Source organism: Quercus robur, chromosome 7, assembly GCF_932294415.1.
Source record: "Quercus robur chromosome 7, dhQueRobu3.1, whole genome shotgun sequence".
NCBI lineage: Eukaryota > Viridiplantae > Streptophyta > Magnoliopsida > Fagales > Fagaceae > Quercus > Quercus robur.
The window spans coordinates 44,732,023-44,752,725 of NC_065540.1; the positions used below are offsets into that span (position 1 = coordinate 44,732,023).

A 20,703-nucleotide genomic window follows, 5' to 3' on the forward strand; every position below is an offset into this window, starting at 1 on the left:
AGAAGACAGACCGAAGAAAAGAGACAGACAAGAGGATCCCCGACAGGACCAGGGACGAAAAAAAGGACGGATGGGAGATCGAAGGGACGAGAGACGTCCAAAACCCATGGGTGGAAGGTTCACAAGTTTCACCCCGTTGACCGCTCCGATAGACCAAGTCCTAATGCAGATTAAGGACGAAGGATCCCTGACGTTTCCGGGAAAGCTGAAGAGTGATCCCAACAAAAGGTCAAGAGACAAATATTGCCGCTTCCACCGTGACCATGGTCACGACACTGCCGATTGTTACGACTTGAAGCAACAAATCGAAAACCTTATCCGACAAGGAAAGCTGAAGAAGTTCGTCAGCAAGGAAAGAATGGATCAACCCCAACAAGAACAACACCCCCGTCGAGAAAACGAGCGGCCAAGGCCCCCAATAGGGGACATAAGGATGATAATTGGAGGAACAGCTGCGGCCGGATCGTCCAAAAAGGCTCGCAAAACGTACCTTCGGATGGTACAGAATGTCCAGCTGGCAGGCACGGTACCAAAGATGGCTAGAAGGGAAGGCCCCATTATCGGGTTCTCGGAGGAGGATGCAAGACGCCTACACCATCCACACGACGATGCACTCGTCGTCACCTTGCGGGCAGGCGACTACAACATCCACCGGGTGTTGGTCGACAACGGTAGTTCGGCCGACATCATGTACTATCCGGCATTCCAACAAATGAGGATTGATAGAGAGCTGCTAATACCAACAAACGCCCCGCTCGTTGGTTTCGGGGGGAGTAGGATATTCCCTTTGGGCGCCGTCACGTTATCGGTGACGGTAGGAGACTACCCCCAACAAATCACCAAGGACGTAACATTCTTGGTGGTCGATTGCTCGTCAGCCTACAATGCTATTATTGGACGGCCCACTCTCAACTCGTGGAAGGCGGCAACATCAACATACCACCTGATGATCAAGTTCCCAACGGAGTATGGGGTAGGAGAGCTACGCGGAAGCCAAATCGCCGCACGAGAATGCTACGTAGCTATGATGGAGGTGGAAGACCAGATCCAGGCCTTGAACATAGAAGAACACCGAACGACGGCAGAACCTACTGAGAAGCTAGAGGAGATAGTTCTCGACAGTTCCAATTCAGATCGAACTACCAGGATCGGAACGCTTGTCAAACCCGCAATCCGTCAAGAGCTCGTAGCTTTCTTGAGGAGCAATAAGGATGTGTTCGCTTGGAGCCATGACGATATGCCAGGAATCGATCCCTCGGTCATGGTACATAAGTTGAATGTGTTGCCCTCGTTCCCACCCGTCCGACAAAAGAAGAGAGTATTCGCCCCGGAGCGAGACCAAGCAATAGCGGAAGAGGTCCGCAAACTCCAAGATGCAAGCTTTATCAGGGAAGTCTACTACCCCGATTGGCTGGCGAATGTGGTAATGGTGAAGAAAACGAGTGGCAAATGGCGGATGTGCGTGGACTTCACCGATCTTAACAAAGCATGCCCCAAAGATAGCTATCCCCTCCCAAGGGTCGACATCCTAGTGGACTCGACGGCTCAACACCAATTGCTAAGCTTCATGGATGCTTTCTCGGGTTATAACCAGATCCGCATGCACGAGGACGACCAGGAGAAGACTTCGTTTGTAACCAGTCAAGGTCTCTTCTGTTACAAAGTAATGCCATTCGGTCTGAAGAATGCAGGGGCAACATACCAGAGACTAATGAACAAGATGTTCGCACAGCAAATCGGGAGGAACGTCCAAGTTTATGTCGACGACATGCTGGTGAAGAGCCGGAAGGAGGAAGACCATTTGGAAGATCTCAAGGAAACATTCGGCACACTCCGATCCTACAACATGAAGCTCAATCCAGGAAAATGCGCGTTTGGTGTAACGGCAGGAAAATTCCTAGGATTCATGGTATCTCAAAGGGGGATTGAAGCTAACCCGGACAAAATCCGAGCCATAATGGAGATGGCCCCCCCGAGAAACGTGAAGGAAGTACAGAGCCTTAACGGCAAGGTAGCGGCATTGAATAGATTCGTGTCGAGAGCGACGGACAAATGTTTACCTTTCTTCCGAACATTGAAAAAGTCATTCGAGTGGACGGACGAGTGTCAACGAGCATTCGAGGAGTTAAAAACCTATCTATCTTCACCACCTCTACTGAGCCCCTCGCAACCAGGTGAAGAGCTCTTCCTCTATTTGGCCGTCTCCACTGTGGCCGTCAGCGCGGCCTTAATCAGAGAGGAGGACAGGGCACAGAAGCCCGTGTACTACGCCAGCCGGGCGCTCCGCGGTGCCGAGGAAAGATACCAACCTATGGAGAAACTCGCTTTTGCGTTGGTCACGGCGGCTCGCAAGCTCAAGCCCTACTTTCAAGCCCATACCGTGAACGTAGTGACCGACAAGCCCTTGCGAAGGGCACTAAGTAATCCTGAGGCCGCAGGTCGACTGACGCTGTGGGCAATAGAATTGAGTGAGTTTGACATGAAGTATCGTCCACGTGTGGCCATCAAAGGACAAGCTGTAGCCGACTTCATAGCTGAGTTTACGCATGACGCGGACAAGGGGGCAGAAGAACCCCCCCAGTGGAACATCTACACCGACGGATCATCCAATAAGCGAGTTGGAGGAGCCGGCATAGTATTGCTGTCACCTGAAGGAGACAAGATTGAATGTATGGTCCGTCTCGACTTCCCCATTACCAACAATGAAGCAGAATACGAAGCGGTAGCAGCAGGACTCGAACTAGCTAAAGCCGCCGGAGCTGAAAGTGTGGCCGTGCATTGCGACTCTCAAGTCGTCACCAATCAAGTAAACGGAGATTATGAATGCAAAGGGGAAAGGTTGAAGAGATATCTTGATCAAGTAAAGGCGAGAGTCGACGGGCTAAAAGCAACGTTCGTCCAGATCCCCAGGGGAGACAATGAGCTCGCTGATCGGCTAGCCAAAGCCGCTTCAGCAGAACATATGATAACACCGGGTAATGTACTTCCCTTTGTTCAAATCTTTCCGCTAATAGACCCCGACAACATGCAGGAGATACGCTCCGAAAGAAACTGGACTACGCCGATAGCTTCATACTTAAAGGACGGGATATTGCCTGAAGAGAAGGAGGCAGCCAGAAAGCTAAAAGTCCGAGCGGCAAGGTTCGTCTTGATAAAAGACATTCTTTACAAGAGAGGTTTCTCCCGTCCTTACCAAAGATGTCTCGGGGTTGAAGAGGCAGACTACGTGATGAGGGAAGTACACGAAGGAATATGCGGGAACCATTCTGGATCGCGGTCGTTGGTGCACAAACTGTTACGAGCTGGATATTACTGGCCGACCATGCAAAAGGATGCTGAGTCCTATGTTAAAAGATGCGACAAATGCCAGAGGTTCAGCAATTTTATCGGACAGCCAGCTGAAGAGCTGACCCCCATAACGGCTCCATGGCCGTTCGCTCAGTGGGGACTGGACATCATGGGACCTTTCCCAACGGCGATAAGGCAGCTAAAGTTCTTGGTAGTGGGCATTGACTACTTCACGAAATGGGTAGAAGCGGAAGCCTTGGCCACCATTACAGAAAAGAACATTAGAAGTTTTGTCTGGCGGAACATAGTATGTAGGTTTGGTATTCCTAGAGTCCTTGTCTCAGATAACGGGAGGCAGTTCGATAACGGCCCCTTCCGTGATTTCTGCTCACAACTAGGAATAAAAAACCACTACTCATCCCCCGCCCATCCTCAGGCTAACGGTCAGGTTGAGGTCACAAACCGATCCTTGCTAAAGATTATCAAAACTCGGCTCGAGGGGGCAAAGGGCATATGGCCAGAAGAACTGCCAAGCATACTGTGGGCATATAGGACAACGGCGAGGACTCCGACAGGAGAGACACCGTTTCGACTGACCTACGGGAGCGAGGCAGTCATCCCAGCGGAAGTTGGGCTCACGAGCTACAGGGTTCACAACCACGACGAGGGAAGGAATGACGAATCCATGAGGCTACAGCTGGACCTTATAGACGAGGTCAGGTCGGAAGCAGAACAGAGGATCGCTAGATACCAGGATCGCATGTCCAAACATTTCAACTCCCGGGTCCGACAAAGAAGCTTCCAAGTTGGAGACCTCGTACTCAGGAGGGTCATGGGTACAACTAGAGACCCTACACAAGGAAAACTCGGCCCCAACTGGGAAGGACCCTACAGAGTTACGTCGTGGAAAAGGAAAGGGACATACCACCTGGAGACAATAGACGGAGAAAAGCTACCACATCCGTGGAATGCCGAGCACTTGAGGAAATACTACCAGTGATAGCGACACGACAACCAGTTTCTCTTTTAAGACTTTTTGGGAATTATTAACTTTTATTGGCACTGTTTAACTATTTTTGCTACAATATTGTCGTGCCTTTTTTAAGCCCAAGGGGGCAGGCACTTTTCCTTTACGCATTCTACAATCAGATGCAATTTTTGATCTTCTACTTGAATGTATGTCATTGCAATTGCCCACAAAAGTTAACGGAAACGATAGAAGTCCGCAAGATGGACGGATTATCCTACAGGGACGATCCCACTAAGTCCACAAGGTGGACGGATCATCCTACAAGGATGATAACCATAAGTCCACAAGATGGACGGACACAATATGAAGTCCACAAGATGGACGGATCGTCCTACAGGGACGATCACCCTGAGTCCACAAAGTGGACAGATCACTAAGGTGATGAAACAAAAGTCCACAAAGTGGACGGATCACTAAGGTGATGAAACATAAGTCCACAAAGTGGACGGATCACTAAGGTGATGAAACATAAGTCCACAAAGTGGACGGATCACTAAGGTGATGAAACATAAGTCCACCAAGTGGACGGACCACTTAGGTGATGTGACATAGGTCCACAAAGTGGACGGATCACAAAGGTGATGCAATTAGTCCACAAAGTGGACAGATCACTAAGATGTTGAAATACATGAAATAAAGTCCTTGAGATGGACGGACTGTCCTACATGAAATAAAGTCCCAAGGTGGACGGATACAATAGATGGACGTTTTCGCAAAGTGGACGTATACTGGCTACGTTAAAATTTTCTACAAGTCCATTAAATACGCGATATATTTAAAAGTGATGAACAACGCCACAAAGTGGACGGTCCGCATAATAAACCCCTCAAAACAGACGGAGAAGGAAAATCCTCACCGATGTAAATGCTCAATCAACACAAGATAACAAGTCTGCAATGTGGACGGATAATCACAGATTAACAAATATTCTCACAAAAATAATCCCTCAAGAAGGTAGACGGAGTTTTAAACAGAGCACCAAACAATTATAAAAAGCATGTGAACTTTTAAGCCAAAAGCCCCAAAGGCAAATGTTCAATACAAAAAAAAAAGGACGGTTTGTCTTAAAAAATGAATAAAAAAGAAAGACGGATTGTTCACAAAATAAAGTACATATGCATCAATCTTTCCTTTCTTCAGCATCTGGGACATCCTTCGACGGGGCGGACTCTCCGTCTCCCTGAGCAGCACCGTCTCCAAAAAGGTCCTCCGTATTTTCGGAGGCGACGGGGAGGGCAGAAGTCTGGGCTTGGTCCTCAAGTTTGACCATTGTCAAGTCCAGCTCTGGATAAGCCTTCTTGACTTGACGGAGGGAATCATCGAATCCTTGGAGGAAGGAGTCCGACAGCTCGCCCAAACAGGACTCCGAGCATCGGTACTCCTCGACGGCTGCCACTTTAGCCTGACGGATCTCTTCTTTGAGTTGTTTTATCTCAGCTTCTTTGTTCTCTATGACCGTCAGCGAAGTGGCCGTCTTCTCCTCAAGCTCCTTCCTCGCCTGCTCAGAAAGCTCCAGCTTCTTCTCCATCTTGGACCTCCATCTCTGAAGTTGTCCGAGCTCTTCCTCCGTCTGCTGCGCCTTCGCGCGCACCCGGTCCAAGCTACTCTCACGGTTGAGACACCGGTCAAGTAGTCCCTTCATCATGACCAAGGACTGCAAGTAGAAAAGAGACCGTCACATAATGTAAGTAACAAGAAGAATGAAAAACAAAATCTTATTTGACAAACATAACCAACCTGAGCGACGGCGAAGAGGCCCGTCTCCCCCATGGCCTCCGTCGAATGGTTTCCCAGGTCTTCATAGTCTTCTGCCGTGATGATGGACGACAGTTTCTCCAATGCATACTTGGAGTCATCACGAAGAAGGGAAGGAGGTCTCTCTTGCTTACCGTCTGGGACCGCCATCAATCCTTTGCCCTTCCCCTGCTTCGCTGGGGTGACGGCCTTGTTACCCTCAGCCATTAAGCCAACCACAGGTTCAAGAGAGACCTTTGGTTGCTTAAAGGGACGGTCGGATTTTGTCGTCAGTTTCCTTTTAGGGACTGAAGCTGATGCCTTAGGAACCTCCTCGCCGGATTCCCTCTTCTTGACGGCTTGGGACTTGATCAAAGCTCTCCTCTTTGCGTCATCCATCTCTGCAAATAATGACGGATGAAATTAAAACAAAATAAAGCAAAGTAAATGACAAAGTAAAGTTGACGGGCTTACGTTTGTGAACTCGCTCGTCGTATCTTATCGCTTCCTGGGTGGGCTCAGGACCGTCGCAGTACCAATGTATGGTCCTCGGGTTCACCAACTTCGCCCAAGTCCTTTCCTCCGGCGTAGTCTTCTTGCAAACCTTTTCAAGGAAGCTAAACTCCTCGAGGCTGACTTGTGGGCGCCGTCTACCTGCAAAGAAAGATGATCAAGATATACACATATAACTGGACGGATATGAAAAGCAACACAAAATTTAGACGGATGCATACGTGTCTGATTTATAACTGCCCAAGTTGTGTCGACGGGCATGAACTCCGTCTCCCCTGGATGGTTCATCCATCTATCACCCTCCAGGAAGAAGTACCGACTCTTCCAGTCTCTATTTGAGTCTGGGGTCTCAAAGATCACCTTCAACAAGGGGCTCCGACTGGCAAAACTGTACATCCCCCTTGATCCAGAAATCTCGTCTGGACGGTAACAGTGAAGAAATTCACGGACCGTCAATTTCCTTTCCCCGTTTGACATTGCACCGTAAAGAATCTCCATGGCTATGAAGACCCTCCAGGCGTTAGGGGATATCTGGGTGACGGACAACCCCAGATACTGCAAGAGTTCCCTATGAAGGGTAGAAAGCGGGAATCGAAGTCCAGCCTTCAATGCCTGCTCGTACACTCCTACACCGTCTACCCCTTCGTAATAACACTTCTCCGACACATATGGTAGACGGATGGAGACATAGTCTGGGATTTGGAAGTTGGTCCTGAAGGTGCTGAAATGTCTCTCCCTGATGACGGATGTAAACCTATGAACAGTCCACTCTGGCAACATGATGAACTGCCTTAGTCCATCAGCGCCTACAACGGACTCCAGTTGTTGATCCCCGTCATCATCGGAACCCTCTACTTCGACTATCTCCACATCCTCATTTGTTGAGGATGAAGAGGAGGCAGACGGACTCCTACTTTCGCCGGGGCTCTCTTGGTCTTTATGACCGGACGGGTATACATCCTCGTATTCCGTCCCATCACGAACCACCGACTGGTTACTTGACGCACTAGACATTTCCTACAATTGACAATAAAACCTAAGACCGACGGGTTTGAAAGTGTTGACGGGTATGGAAAGCCTAACAACAATGCATGGAAGAGAATGTAACTTGACTATAGTAAATTAGAAGCACTTACCGAACTTAGCAGAGGATAGGTGACGGTTGGTGTAATCAGCGAGTATTCGTCCTCGACGGATTGCACAGATAAGGTTGACGGCTTTTCTCTGACAGGGTTGACGGCTTCGCTCTGACAAGTGTTTTCTGAGTGAAAATTGAAAAATGAAAGAGTGAGGCGCCTTATATATATAGGAAGTGCACGGAAGACGAAGCGACGCTTCGATCCTATACAACGACCATTCAGAGAGTGACACGTGGCATGCTTAATAAATGCTGACAACCTGTCAGTACGTACCAACAGATTTGTACCTGCCATGTATCCGTCAACTGGATGATTCTTCCTTTGACGGGTTGATCCAGCTAGGACCGTCGTTCTATTTTGCATGAATCCGTCATATCCATATGTAAGGACCGTCACCCCACTGATCCTTTGACCTTAAAGGTGACGGATCATTGGGGTGAAGGGGGCAACTGAAGATGATAAAATATTGGGCATGATGGGCTTACCTTAATGGGCCTGACGGATTGGGTCTCTTGGGCCTGCGTAGGTATGGTCCCAGCTTTGAAGGCCCATCACTACTGACGCAGCAAGGGCCCATGATCCGGTAATGAGAATCCTTGCTCACCACGTTTGGAAGAATTGGGAATAGAGTCCCACATTGAAAAGATGTGGGAACCAAAAAGGGAAAGTCAACCCCTTATCACTATAAAAGGCGTAATACCCACAGAAATCGAGGTATGCTTTTATGAACCCTCTCTAACGCACTAAGTAAAACAGAGGAATTCTAACCTGACCGTCGGAGAGTCTTTGGCCGGCACCACACCGGTGCTCTCTGAAGGATTCTTTAGTTTGTTTCGTCGTGCAGGTTCAATTCGAGTCGCGAGTACGGTGTGACCCATTGGTGACGGTTTTCGACGTCATCAAAATATATACAATTTTATACAAACTTCCTTTTAAATATTCAATTTTTCACTCTTATCAAAAAGCAAAAACTATCAAGTGTTTATCAAAATATATCTTTTAATATTTAAAAATAGCCATAAATACATGTCTAAGACTCTAAACCAATTAAGGAGCCAAGCATTGTCCTCATCAAGGCAGATGAAAGCTCAGTTTGGTCTTTCATGGCCATGAGTCATCATCTTTGTCGAGGTCCTCATTGAGACAAGGTCATGTTGCTAAACTTTTCTTTAACATTGGAAAATCTTTTTTTTTTTTACCCTTTTCATGTTAGACCACTGTCCTTTTACATACTACAGAATCCTCCATTCTTTCTCTACCGTCCTTCCCCATTACTTTGTTTTTGGTTGGTTGAGTCGGATTGAATGAGTGGATTTGACCTACAAGTTTGTTAACCACTCATAATATTAATACATATAGAATTTGAGTACAAATTATCAAGTCATTATATTAGTAAAAAAAATTACAATAATTAATCTTTCTTTAAAAAGAGACTAAGGAATGTGTCACCCTTGTAAAATTTTACTATTATCCAAAATTGCGTTGATTGAGGGATGCGTCCAATTAAAATCTAAGTGTACATCATTTTTCTTTTACTTACCAATTAAAAACTTAAAACCAAAAACTCAAAAAACCTTCGACCAAGGTTGATGTGGCAAGGTAATTGAACAAAGAATAATGTTAAGAGTAATGTGTCACTCTTGTAAAATTTTATTATTATAAAAAATTGTGCTGTTTGAGGGATGCGTCCAATTAAACCAAAGTGTATATCATTTTTCTTTTACTCACCAATTAAAAACTTAAAACCAAAAACTCAAAAAACCTTCAGTCAAGGTTGACATGGCAAGGTAATCGAACAAAGAATAATGTTAAGAGTACCACCGATTTTATAATGGAAAATGCTAACGAATGCCCTTAGGATAATAATTAATAATCTATTTAAAGAAAGTTTTTATGAGACAAGGAAAAAAAAATAGTATTTTGACAGCTTTTTTCATTTCCTATAAAAGTGATGTCAAAACTTCCTTAAAATTGATTGTTAACCATTACCCTAAGAACACCCGTTAACATTACCCTTTTATAATATAAACTTTACAAAGTAATATATCAATTTTTAAATACAAAAACTAATAGTAATGAAAAAATTATTACATTATTTTTTATAAATATTTATTATACTATTAAAATGAAATCAATCACAATTATTATTACATCAATTTATAAATATTTTATACTAAAAATTACTCCATAAAATTGATAGGTGTCTGTCTTTGGAAACTTTTTTTTTTTTTTTTTTTTTTTGGGGGGGAAAACCTAAGTCCATGATTAAATGGTTAAAATCTCAAAATCGTGTGGGCCTCACGCATGTGAACTAATATTGACTTTCTGCAAAGAGAAGATTGAAGAGTACCTAATCCACTGATGTGAACCCAAAAAAAAAAGAAAAGATTTTTATCAAAGGCCAATATGATTTTGCCAAATAGATTTGTAACTCTTTGTATGGTGGGACCAGTTTAGGTAATCAATACCCGATTATGCGCGTATTTTCACATGGCTTGTTGGTCGTTCTGATTAAAATTTGGGTAATGAGAATGATGCCACTTTATCCTGCCTAGAGACACACATTCTTAATCATAACTTGTTATCATAATCATATATTATAAAGTTTAAAACCAAATTGTGGGATCCAAGTGGCGCCATTTTCGACACTTACTCAATAATTTTATTTCGTTTAAATGTATATATTATACTGTCCTCATAGAAAAAAAAAAAAAAATATATATATATATATATATATATACATATATCATACTGTATAGATTAAAATAAATGTTGTACTAGCATCCCAAAAAATTGTTGCTCTTCAACTATTCAATAGTAAAATTAGGAGGACGTTAAAAATTATTAATTTACAGAAATGATTTTTTTATTAAACTCAATGTTGGCATTATTGTATCAACCTAATTGGATGCAGGTATTGTCTAAGAATCAAAATTAATAAATAATGGATAAAACTTAAATACAATATCTTAAGTGCTGTTTCTTAGGTTTTCCTTTTAAGATTCAACTATGTGGTTATTTAATTAAAAAATACACTTCCATTCTATGAGAAAAAAATCCATATGACAGAATTTTAAAAATGAAACCTAAGAAACAACACCTAAGTACTGTACCTAAGTTTTGCCTATAAATAACTACATACAACTACCTTCTCAAAAAAAAAAAAAAAAAAAAAAAAAAAAAAAAAAAAGAGACTGGAGGTCCTACTTGGAGCCTTCTTTTTTCAGTTCTATTTGGAGTCTTGAATCTTTTGGTTATTTTTGTTCAAATCTTTTTTTTTTCTCCCATTTAAAAAAAAAAAAAAAAAAGTATTCTTTTTACTCTTAAGCCATGTGGTGTAATCTTATTTGTCTATGCTACATACAAAGTGAAATACTAAAGTTGGGCACCACTTTGTATAAAAAAAATGTCAACAAAATGATACATATTCCTAAAATTTCTTCTGTTTCCGCTGGAATGCAGCCCAACATTATAACGAGGCAAATGAATCTCCATACTAACCTTAACATGCTAACAAATTCATTTCCATCAACAGAAATGCAACCTAAGATTGAATAATCTCTACCTCCACACCAACTTTTATGATGCCTACTAATATCGGCTGAAAGAATAAGATACAAAGTCCATTTACGATACATAATAATACACTGCACTCTGTCATAACCGCCTCATAGTGTTCCAATGAGAACAGCAAATTACGCTTTTACCGGCCATGTGGCTTGGGCTGACATGATAATTCCCACAATCACTCCGAACAACCCAAGTGCACTACCAAAGATTTCGATCACAAGAATCTTCACAAAAAGAGTGGAGTTTTGAGCATCAGATAAAGCACAGCTGCTTCCAATGATTCCAACACACAACCTGTTGTCAAAAGAAGAATCAGAAGGATTGTAAGAGCAAGGAAAGAAAATAATTCTGAGTTTTGATTAGGAGAATTCCAATGGAGTATGTAAGAGTAAAAGAGAGGAGATTTAAACCCGCAGACAAGGTTTGCAAAGCCCACGATAATCCCAGACGCGAAGATTGCATATCCTGCTCTAAGAGACTCGGGTTCATAGATCTGTGATTGTGGAACACTCTCAAGCTTTGTTTGTAGAATAATTGCCACAATGACACCATAAATAGCAACAGCTTCACAAAAGATAACACTGAAATAACAAAAGAACCATAGCCATCATCACATAAAGAGGTATCATAGGTTTAAAATTCAAAAATTCAGAAAATACAAAACATCATAAAGAAGTAAACATTAATGATCTCAATTTTAAAATTTTCAAACTAAATCCATGCAAATTTGTACCAGCCAAAATTCGATTAACAACTTCAATAGGGTAATCAAAACTCTATGATGGAGTGAAGCAGAAGAATCAAATTCAATGAAAAACTTCAATTGTTAAGTCAATATTCTAAGGAGAGTGAAGTAGAAAATCTCAACTGCAAATGAAAAAAAAACAGCCTCAACTTAAAAAATAAAATTCCTATATTAAAACCAATAAATATGCAATCAAATTCCAATTTCGGATTCTTTATAGAAACATATTAACAATAAATATGCAAGAAACCGTACAGAATAAAGGAGAAGACTGGTAAATACCTAGCTATTCTAGTCTTGCAAATTCTGAATTGTTCAAGTAGTAGGATTTGTGTAACGTATTAAGAGTTTCACACAGATACAGAGAATCCACAGTTCCAAATAACCTAGATAATAAAATACCAAATCCCTGTAAGCAAAACAATAAGAATCCAGTTTTCAACCCACATTCAGGAAACATTAATAGAAGAGAACAGATTGAATAAACCTCAATGTAATTGCAAATGGAAAAGAACTACAAGTGCAGTCATAAACTTCTTTCTGAAGAACAAAAATGCAAGCCCTATAGGAGCACTAAAATATTTTTGCAACCCCATCAAACAAAACATTACAATTATCCTTTCAAAACTAACAAATCCTAGTAAAAAAAGAAAAAGAAAAAGAAAAAGAGAAAAGAAAAACACAAAGGCTTAAAACCTGATGATAAACACCTTAGTCTATAAAGTCAAATATAAAATTGCCTCAAAAATCAACTGGAGGGAAAAGAATTTTTAAGAAGGAAAAAGAATAGGAAAAATTATAAACCTAATTCAGATTTGCAGGTAATCTCACCCAATTATCAAAAAAGAACGATCTGATGTTGAGGTCGGGAAGAAGAATCTACAAATTAGAAGAAGAGAGACGGAGATTGAAATTCCAGTGTGTTCCAGAAATTTTCAATCAATGCAAACAAATAAAGAGAGGAATAAAAATTCTCACTTTGGTTAACAGTAATATCATTCTTTAGCTTCATGGAACACAAGAACAAACTACGAATAGTTTGGTACTAATCAATTGCTCTAATGGCTTGACGTATACAAATTTTTTACTAAAATATTAAAGCTTTGAGCCTTTCAATACTATTAAACGTACAAAAAAAAAAAAAAAAAAATCAAATCTTGATGAACGAAACGAAATCACTCACTATCTTGCAAAAGATATATTATATTATGATACATATTTAAATAATATGCAATTACAATAATCTTATTTCTCATGTTCAAACCCACTCAACAATAAAAACACTAAATAAAAAATGTTGTATTAAAAAAAATGACAAAAACCACAAAACTGAAAATACAAACCCACTTTTGAGAAAGCCAAATTTATCAAGCAGAAACACAAAAAGCTAAGAAGTGAACACTATCATGTTGTTATGAGACGGTAAATTTAGTATTTGTGCACATAAACAAAAACGTCATGGCTTTCAATAAATTAAGATGCAATCTTATTAACATCAAATGCAAAAAGGGTCTTCATTGCCCAATCTAGAATACAGATCTGATTTTCTCAGGTCATGAAATGAATTGAAAACTCAAAAACCTCTGTATACAGTAAACATACCTTGTGAGCCTTATATCAAAACTAAAACCTATACATGAAATCTACCTCAATTTTGGACCCCTAAAGTCACCAATAAATAAATAAGAAAGAAAAATATTATGCAAGAATGAATGAAAATGATATAAGAATTTAAATCATTTAGCATATTTTTAGTATACTTCCAAATACATGTAACCAAATCTAATTCACCTTATTCACCCCAATGAAAATTAAATTTGAGAAGTTTTGCAATTTCTTTTTTGTTGAATGTAAGTTCCAGGTTTTTCTAATTTAGAAAGGTATATGTTTTTAACAATTGTCTAGAATTCATGGTAAATGACCTACTATTAAAAATGACATCTTCCTCTTTGCTTTAATCTATTCAAAATTGAATTTTTAATTTGAAACCAAAGCTTGTCAATAAAAGAACTACAACTACAAATCTGTCAATCATACTTTATATGTTCCACCTTTTAAAATTGTTTCCCTTCTAATAATACCATTACCAACTCTCACATGTTATAGAAAGCTAATCAGTTAATTGTTAACATGTACCAACTATTAGTATAACGATTAGTCCAATCATTACACAACCAAATATCTAAAAATGGTATCAAAAGCTTATCGTAAAAATAATTAGAAAGACACATTCATTATCAATATCAAGTTCCACAGCCATTTATATATGGTCATGTGATTGATAATGGATCATCAGTATGAAGGAAACTGCATTTTAAATTATAATCAGTCATGAATGAGTCAGTTCCAAGACAATGTTAAAAATAGATTTTGTTTTTGGCAATCAAGCCTTTCTTCGTTAAAACTTCCAATCAAGCCTTCCTGTTACCTATTAGAACTCTAAGACCCCACATACTATTTCTATCAAATAATCATCAAACCAACCTTTGATTCCTAAACAAAACTGTAACCATTATTTTCTGACAACTTGTTTGTTTCAAGAAATAGTATATTGTCCTTTTTTCCCATCTTATCACCCTAACCCCTTCTTCTTAAACCATGAATCCCAAGTCCACAATTTTTCATAACTCTAAACCCACCACAAGCACGCTAGATAGGTTTCCACAATTTTTCCTATGTCACCAAACCACTGAATACTAGGCTAAGGAGTGAGTTCATGTTCTGCATAATACACAAATGCAATGCACATTTACTTACAGATTTCAATTCCACCATTGTAGTCTAGGAAGCATGTATACTACACAGTAGAACCCGTATCTGTATCCAAATCCAATCCGGATACTCATGGATACAGTGGCATACTTCTTTAATATTATTTTTCTCTCCCTCTCTCTCAAACACGCACGCATTTTAGGCTTCCCAACGTTTCTTAGTTATCTATTAAAAATAAAATCTACATAATATGCACTTAAAGATATTGATTTAACATTATATATATATATAAATTAATTAAAGTATTCATGTCATATTGTATCCTGAACTTTAAAAGACTTGAAGAAAATCATATCATATTTTCTATGCGATAATCACAACTTCTTCAGTGACTTCTGCAGTGCATAGTTTATCAACTGCATAGATATGTATTATACTATTATATACTAAAACCTACTGACAGAGCGATGTAACATAGGGAAGGGAAGGGAAGGGAAGGATCTCTTAATAATAATTATATAAAACGAGAACGAAAAAGCTTACTGAATTGATCATAGGGCTTATTGCAGCATTTCAATTATAGAAAACACCAAGCAAGTGTGAGTTTGTTATCAAGTTCAATTCAAATTTAACTGAAACTCAAAAGATATGTAAACCAACAAACCGTGAAGTTGAATCAATCAATGGCTAATTAGATTTAAAATTCATATCAACAAATAAGACTGATTTTGTTTGTTTCGACTAAAATATGAAGAAATGATAGAATGAATACCTAATAAGATTTTTGGAAGTAATACGGGGAGCTTTGATCGCAGCGCCGATCAAACTGCTTCCGGTAATGTAAATACCCCTATCAACAACAACCACATAATTACAACATTAGGATTTTCACAAAAAAAAAAAAAAAAAATGAAAGATATTAGAGAGTAGAGAATTGAGAATTGAGAGAGACCAGGCGGCGCCGAGGACGGAGACGCCAATGGCGATGGCGATACCGATGGCGGAGAAGGTGTAGGGGGACACCTTTACGAGGGCGTGGGCCCACGTGCCCGGATATGCTCCTGTGCTTGACATTCCGATCCGATCCAATCTGCTAGCAAATGTGATTTTGATTTCTGAATCTCTCAAGTCTCAATGCTCTTCTGCTGATTTCTTCTTTTCTTTTTTCTGTGAAAAGCGTTCGGTGCTCACTCTCTCTCTCTCTCTCTCTCTCTCTCGCGCTCACAGTGGCTCGCTTGATAGTTACGCTACGCAGTGTGTGCGAATGTGCGATTGGATTCGGGGGACCTTTGGTCCTTTGCTTTGGGTTTTTTTTTTTCTCCTGAGAGATCCGCTTTATGTTTTGGGGTTGAGTTTATTAAAAAGAGAGAGAAATGAAATGGAAATGTGTACAAAGGAGACAAATCAAGATTTCAACTTAAATTTTACTATGTTTTTCTTATATTTTTGAAAAATCTTTTTTAAATATATCTTTTAATATTTAAAAATAGCAATAGATGCATGCCTAAACCAAGGAGCCAAGCATTGTCGTCATCAAGGCAGATGAAAGCTCAATTTGGTCTTCCATGGCCATGATTCATCATCTTTGTCGAAGTCCTCATTGAGACAAGCTCATGTTGCTAAACTTTTCTTTAACATTGGAAATTTTTTTTTTTTTACCCTTTTCATGTTAGACCACTGTTTTACATACGACAGAATCCTCCATTCTTTCTCTAACCTCCCTCCCCATCACTCTGTTTTTGGTTGGTTGAGTCGAGTTGAATGAGTGAGTTTGACCTACAAGTTAACCACTCATAATATTAGTACATATAGAATTTGAGTATAAATTATTAAATCAATATATTAGTAAAAAAATTGTACAATAATTAATCTTTCTTTAAAAAAAGAACAAAGAATGTGTCACACCTGTAAAATTTTATTATTATCCAAAATTGCGTTGTTTAAGGAGTGCGTCCAATTCAAACGTAAGCGTATATCATTTTACTTTTACTTACCAATTAAAAACTCAAAAAACCTTCGGTTAAAGTTGATGTTGTAAAGTAATCGAACAAAGAATAAAGTTAAGAGTTCCACCAATTTTATAATATAAACTTTACAAACTAATATATCAAATTTTAAATACAAAAGTCTAATAATAAAAAAAATTATATTATTAAAATGAGATCGGTCACAATTATTATTACATTAATTTATAAATATTTTATACTAAAAATTACTCAATAAAATTGATAGTTGTCTGTCTTTCGAAACTTTTTTTTTTGGGAAACCTATAAGTCCATGAATTTAGGGATGGCAATGGGACGGGATGAGGTTGAAGGATTGGGTCTTCGTCCCCGCCCCGCATGGTTTTGTCTTGCCCCATCTCATCCCCGTCCTGCTCTGCATGACATGAAAAACTTTCTCACCCCATCCCCGTCCCTTGGGGTCTCGCGAAGCCCCGCCCCAACCCGTAAAACTCTACTTTTTGTTAATTTTCCCTATAACTAGTACAATTTTTTTAATGAAACTTATTTTATTAATAAAAATAAACTTGAAATTACAATTAAATTTATCCAATCAAATCAAATCAATTTTTAGAAGAAATTGAATAATATATCCAAGTGTTTAACAAAACAATCATAAAAAAATAAAAATAAAAATAAAAACTCATAGTATAACACATAACAAAATAAAAGTAGAGAACCACATTAGGTAGAATAAAATAAGCTAATATTGATATATTTGTTTAAATAGTAGGATTTTAGAGTATAAAAAATTTACAATTATAACCCTTAGTAATGCGGGGCGGGGCGGGGCAGGGACAGGGAGGGGCACGGCAGGTGGGTCTAAAAGGTCTAAATCCATCACTCTCCTGCCCCGTGGTGTGGGGCTAAAATCTTACCCTATCCCCACCCCACCACATTTGCGAGGCGGGAAAAACCTGCGCATGGCGAAGTAGGGAGGGGCGAACTAAGCGGGGCAGGAAAAAATTGCCATCCCTATCCATGATTTACTAATTAAAACTCAAAATCATGTGGGCCTCATACATGTGAACTAATATTGACTTTCTGCAAAGAGAAAACTGAAGAGTACCTAATCCACTGATGTGAACCAAAAAAAAAAAAAAGATTTATTTTATCAAAGGCCAATGCGATTTTGCCAAATAGATTTTTTACAATTTTTGTATGGTGGGACCAGTTTAGGTAATCAATACTTGATTTTTTTTTTTTTTTTTTTTTTTAGAAACAATCAATACCCGATTTTGCGTGTATTTTTTTTGGTTGAAAATACGGGTATGTTTGGTAACTGTTTTTTCTTCTTAGTTTCTATTTTCAAAAATAATTTTCTATTTTTGAGACTAAAAAACTTATTTGGCAACCCAAAATGGATAGAAAATAAAAACTGTTTTCAAAACTTAATTTGTGAAGGAAACTGAAAATATGAAAAATGTTATTTTTAGTTTCTAATTTTCAAAAGTCAATAAAAACACAAATTTAATTTAATGAATTTATCTCATTTAATGAGTTAGCATTAGAGTTCAAATTTTAGTAACAACATATTTTAGTATTTTCTATTTTTTTTTCAAAAAACTATCTTTTTAATTTCAACTAACCTTATATTCCCAAAAACGAGTTTTTGAAAATAGAAAACAAAAACTGTTACCAAACATAATCTAAGTATTTTCACATGGCTTTTGGTCGTCCTGATTAAAATTTTGGTAATGAGAATGATACCACTTTATCCTGCCTAGCAAAAGACCCACATTCTTAATCATAACTTGTTATCATAATCATATATTATAAAGTTTAAAACCAAATTGTGGGATCCAGGTGGCACCATTTTCGACACTTACTCAATAATTTATTGTATTTTAATGTATATATTATACTGTCCTCATAAAAAAAAAATATATATCGTACTGTATAGATTAAAATAAATGTTGCACTAGTATCCCAAAAAAAAAAAAAAATGTTGTACTCTTCAACTATTCAATAGTAAAATTAGGAGGGTTGAAAATGATTAATTTACACAAATGATTTTTTATTAAACTCAGTGTTGGCATTATTGTATCAACCTAATTGGATGCAGATATTGTCTATGAATCAAAATTAATAAATAATAAACAAAACTTATGTACAGTATCTTAGGTGTTATTTTTAAAGTTCTCATTTTAAGATTCAGTCATATGGCTTCTTAATTAAAAAAAAAAAAAAAAAACACTTCTATCCCATGAGAGAAAAATCTACATAACAGAATCTTAAAAGAGGAACTTAAGAAATATCACCTAAATACTGTACCTAAGTTTTGTCCATAAATAATTACATAAAACTGCATTCTCAAAAAAAAAAAAAAAAAAAAAAACATAAAACTGGAGGTCTTATTTGGAGCCTTCTTCTTTTTGCACTTCTATTTGGAGTCTTGAATTTCTTGGTTATTGTTCAAATATTCTTTTTGCTCCCATTAAAAAGGAAGAAGAAGAAATGAAAAGTCTCCAATCCGAGCCTTGAATCTCTTGGTTATTTTTGTTCAAATCTTTTTTTTTTCATCCCATTTTAAAAAATAAAAAAGTATTCTTTTAAATCTCAAGCCATGTGGTGCAATCTTATTTGTCTATGCTACATATTTAAAAAATTTGTTAAAAAAAGTATTAAAAAAAAGCTATTAGAAAAACTATTTCAATTGCATATTTTAGAAATTTGTTAAAATAGTTGCCCCCACAAATGGTTTTCCAAAATTGGGCCATCAAAAGATCGAATCACTATGTGAATTTGTTAAAAAAGTAAAAAAATGTTATTAGAAAAACTATCTCTACTGCATGTTTTAGAAATTTGTTAAAACATGGGTGATCAAAAGATCAATTAAAAAACTATAAAAAAGATAGTTGTCGTTACTCGTTAGCCCCTGGTTCTTCTTGTTCAATTTTTTTTCCCTCTCAAGCCACGTCGTGCAATCTTATTTGTCAATCTATGCTGCATATTTTGAAAATTGTTAAAAAAAATTGTTTAAAAATGGGAAAAACTAAAATTAAAAAATGTTTGTTAAAAAATGGGAAAAACTATTAAAAAAAAGTTTGTTAAAAAATGGAAAAATTATTTTTAATAAAAGGTTTGAAAAAAAATGGGAAAAACCAAAAAATGGTAAAAAAGTTAGTAGTTATTGGTTTGTTAAAAAATGGGAAAATTGTTAAAAAAAAATGTTTGTTAAAATTTGTTCATCACACATTGTCTCACATGGCACGCCTTCTGTCACTTTATGCTGGAAACCACTGGTAAAATTTGTTCATCTTTGTGTTTGAACCATTCTCCTCAATAAAAATTGTGGGTTTTTTTTTATATGTCTCCATTGGAAATTCCTAGAGGCATTGGTTGAGTTATATGACTATTAACACTGACATATTCTCTTAATTGAAAGTGAGCATATAAAATAAATAATAATAACAAAAAAATCAAACAAACAAACACTGAGAGTGAGCATATTGGGTGTGTTTGATAACTCTGATAAGCAAATGATATTTTATTTATGAACATATTTTTTTAAAAGAATAAAAATACAAAATAAAGTGGGCCATTCGTATTGGGTTCTGTAAGAAGTGTGATCCTAATGAGAAGATCTTAATTCTCATGCACATACCCAATAAAAAAATGGTCAAAATTTTTTTTCCGCTGCCGGGATTCAAACCCAGATTCAATATTCAATCACTTTGAACAATAGAATTGCCAATGTGCTACAGCAGATTGCATGTCTTACTTATCATTATAAATCCTAAGCCCTGAACTTATTGAAATAATAATTAAACCCCTAAGCCGTAGCTAAATTATTCATTTTAACACCGTTTGTACTTAAAAAGCGCAATTCAGTTCATTTTACGCTACTAGAGGAGAGAGGATCCCAATCACCACACACCGTCTCACACGGCACGCCTTCTGTCACTTCACGCTAGAAACCACTGATAAAATTTGTTCATCTTTATCTTTGAACCATCATCCTCAATA

At 38.1% G+C, this 20,703-nt stretch overlaps 2 protein-coding genes across 2 annotated transcripts; both read right to left on the minus strand.

Annotated features, from left to right (window-relative positions):
* Positions 1-5,304: 5,304 nt before the first annotated feature.
* LOC126693599 (uncharacterized) lies at positions 5,305-7,673 on the minus strand. The gene is made up of 4 exons (XM_050389629.1): positions 6,787-7,673; positions 6,527-6,706; positions 6,056-6,453; positions 5,305-5,972 (listed from the first exon to the last, which is right to left on the minus strand). Exons 1-4 carry the CDS (start codon positions 7,577-7,579, stop codon positions 5,439-5,441), a joined length of 1,905 nt encoding a protein of 634 aa, XP_050245586.1. The 5' UTR covers positions 7,580-7,673; the 3' UTR covers positions 5,305-5,438.
* Positions 7,674-11,113: 3,440 nt separating this feature from the next.
* LOC126693600 (V-type proton ATPase subunit c''2) lies at positions 11,114-16,109 on the minus strand. The gene is made up of 4 exons (XM_050389630.1): positions 15,684-16,109; positions 15,504-15,581; positions 11,685-11,855; positions 11,114-11,568 (listed from the first exon to the last, which is right to left on the minus strand). Exons 1-4 carry the CDS (start codon positions 15,803-15,805, stop codon positions 11,400-11,402), a joined length of 540 nt encoding a protein of 179 aa, XP_050245587.1. The 5' UTR covers positions 15,806-16,109; the 3' UTR covers positions 11,114-11,399.
* Between the last annotated feature and the right edge of the window lie 4,594 nt (positions 16,110-20,703).

Excerpts from the sequence above, each read along its gene's own strand:
- LOC126693599 (XM_050389629.1), bottom strand. The coding sequence starts at position 7,579 with ATGTCTAGTGCGTCAAGTAACCAGTCGGTGGTTCGTGATGGGACGGAA. Across the intron at positions 6,454-6,526 it reads CGACGAGCGAGTTCACAAAC|AGATGGATGACGCAAAGAGG; the intron begins GTAAGCCCGTCA and ends CATTATTTGCAG. Across the intron at positions 5,973-6,055 it reads GCCTCTTCGCCGTCGCTCAG|TCCTTGGTCATGATGAAGGG; the intron begins GTTGGTTATGTT and ends TTCTACTTGCAG.
- LOC126693600 (XM_050389630.1), bottom strand. The coding sequence starts at position 15,805 with ATGTCAAGCACAGGAGCATATCCGGGCACGTGGGCCCACGCCCTCGTA. Across the intron at positions 15,582-15,683 it reads TCCGTCCTCGGCGCCGCCTG|GGGTATTTACATTACCGGAA; the intron begins GTCTCTCTCAAT and ends TGTTGTTGATAG. Across the intron at positions 11,569-11,684 it reads TTTGCAAACCTTGTCTGCGG|GTTGTGTGTTGGAATCATTG; the intron begins GTTTAAATCTCC and ends TTTTGACAACAG.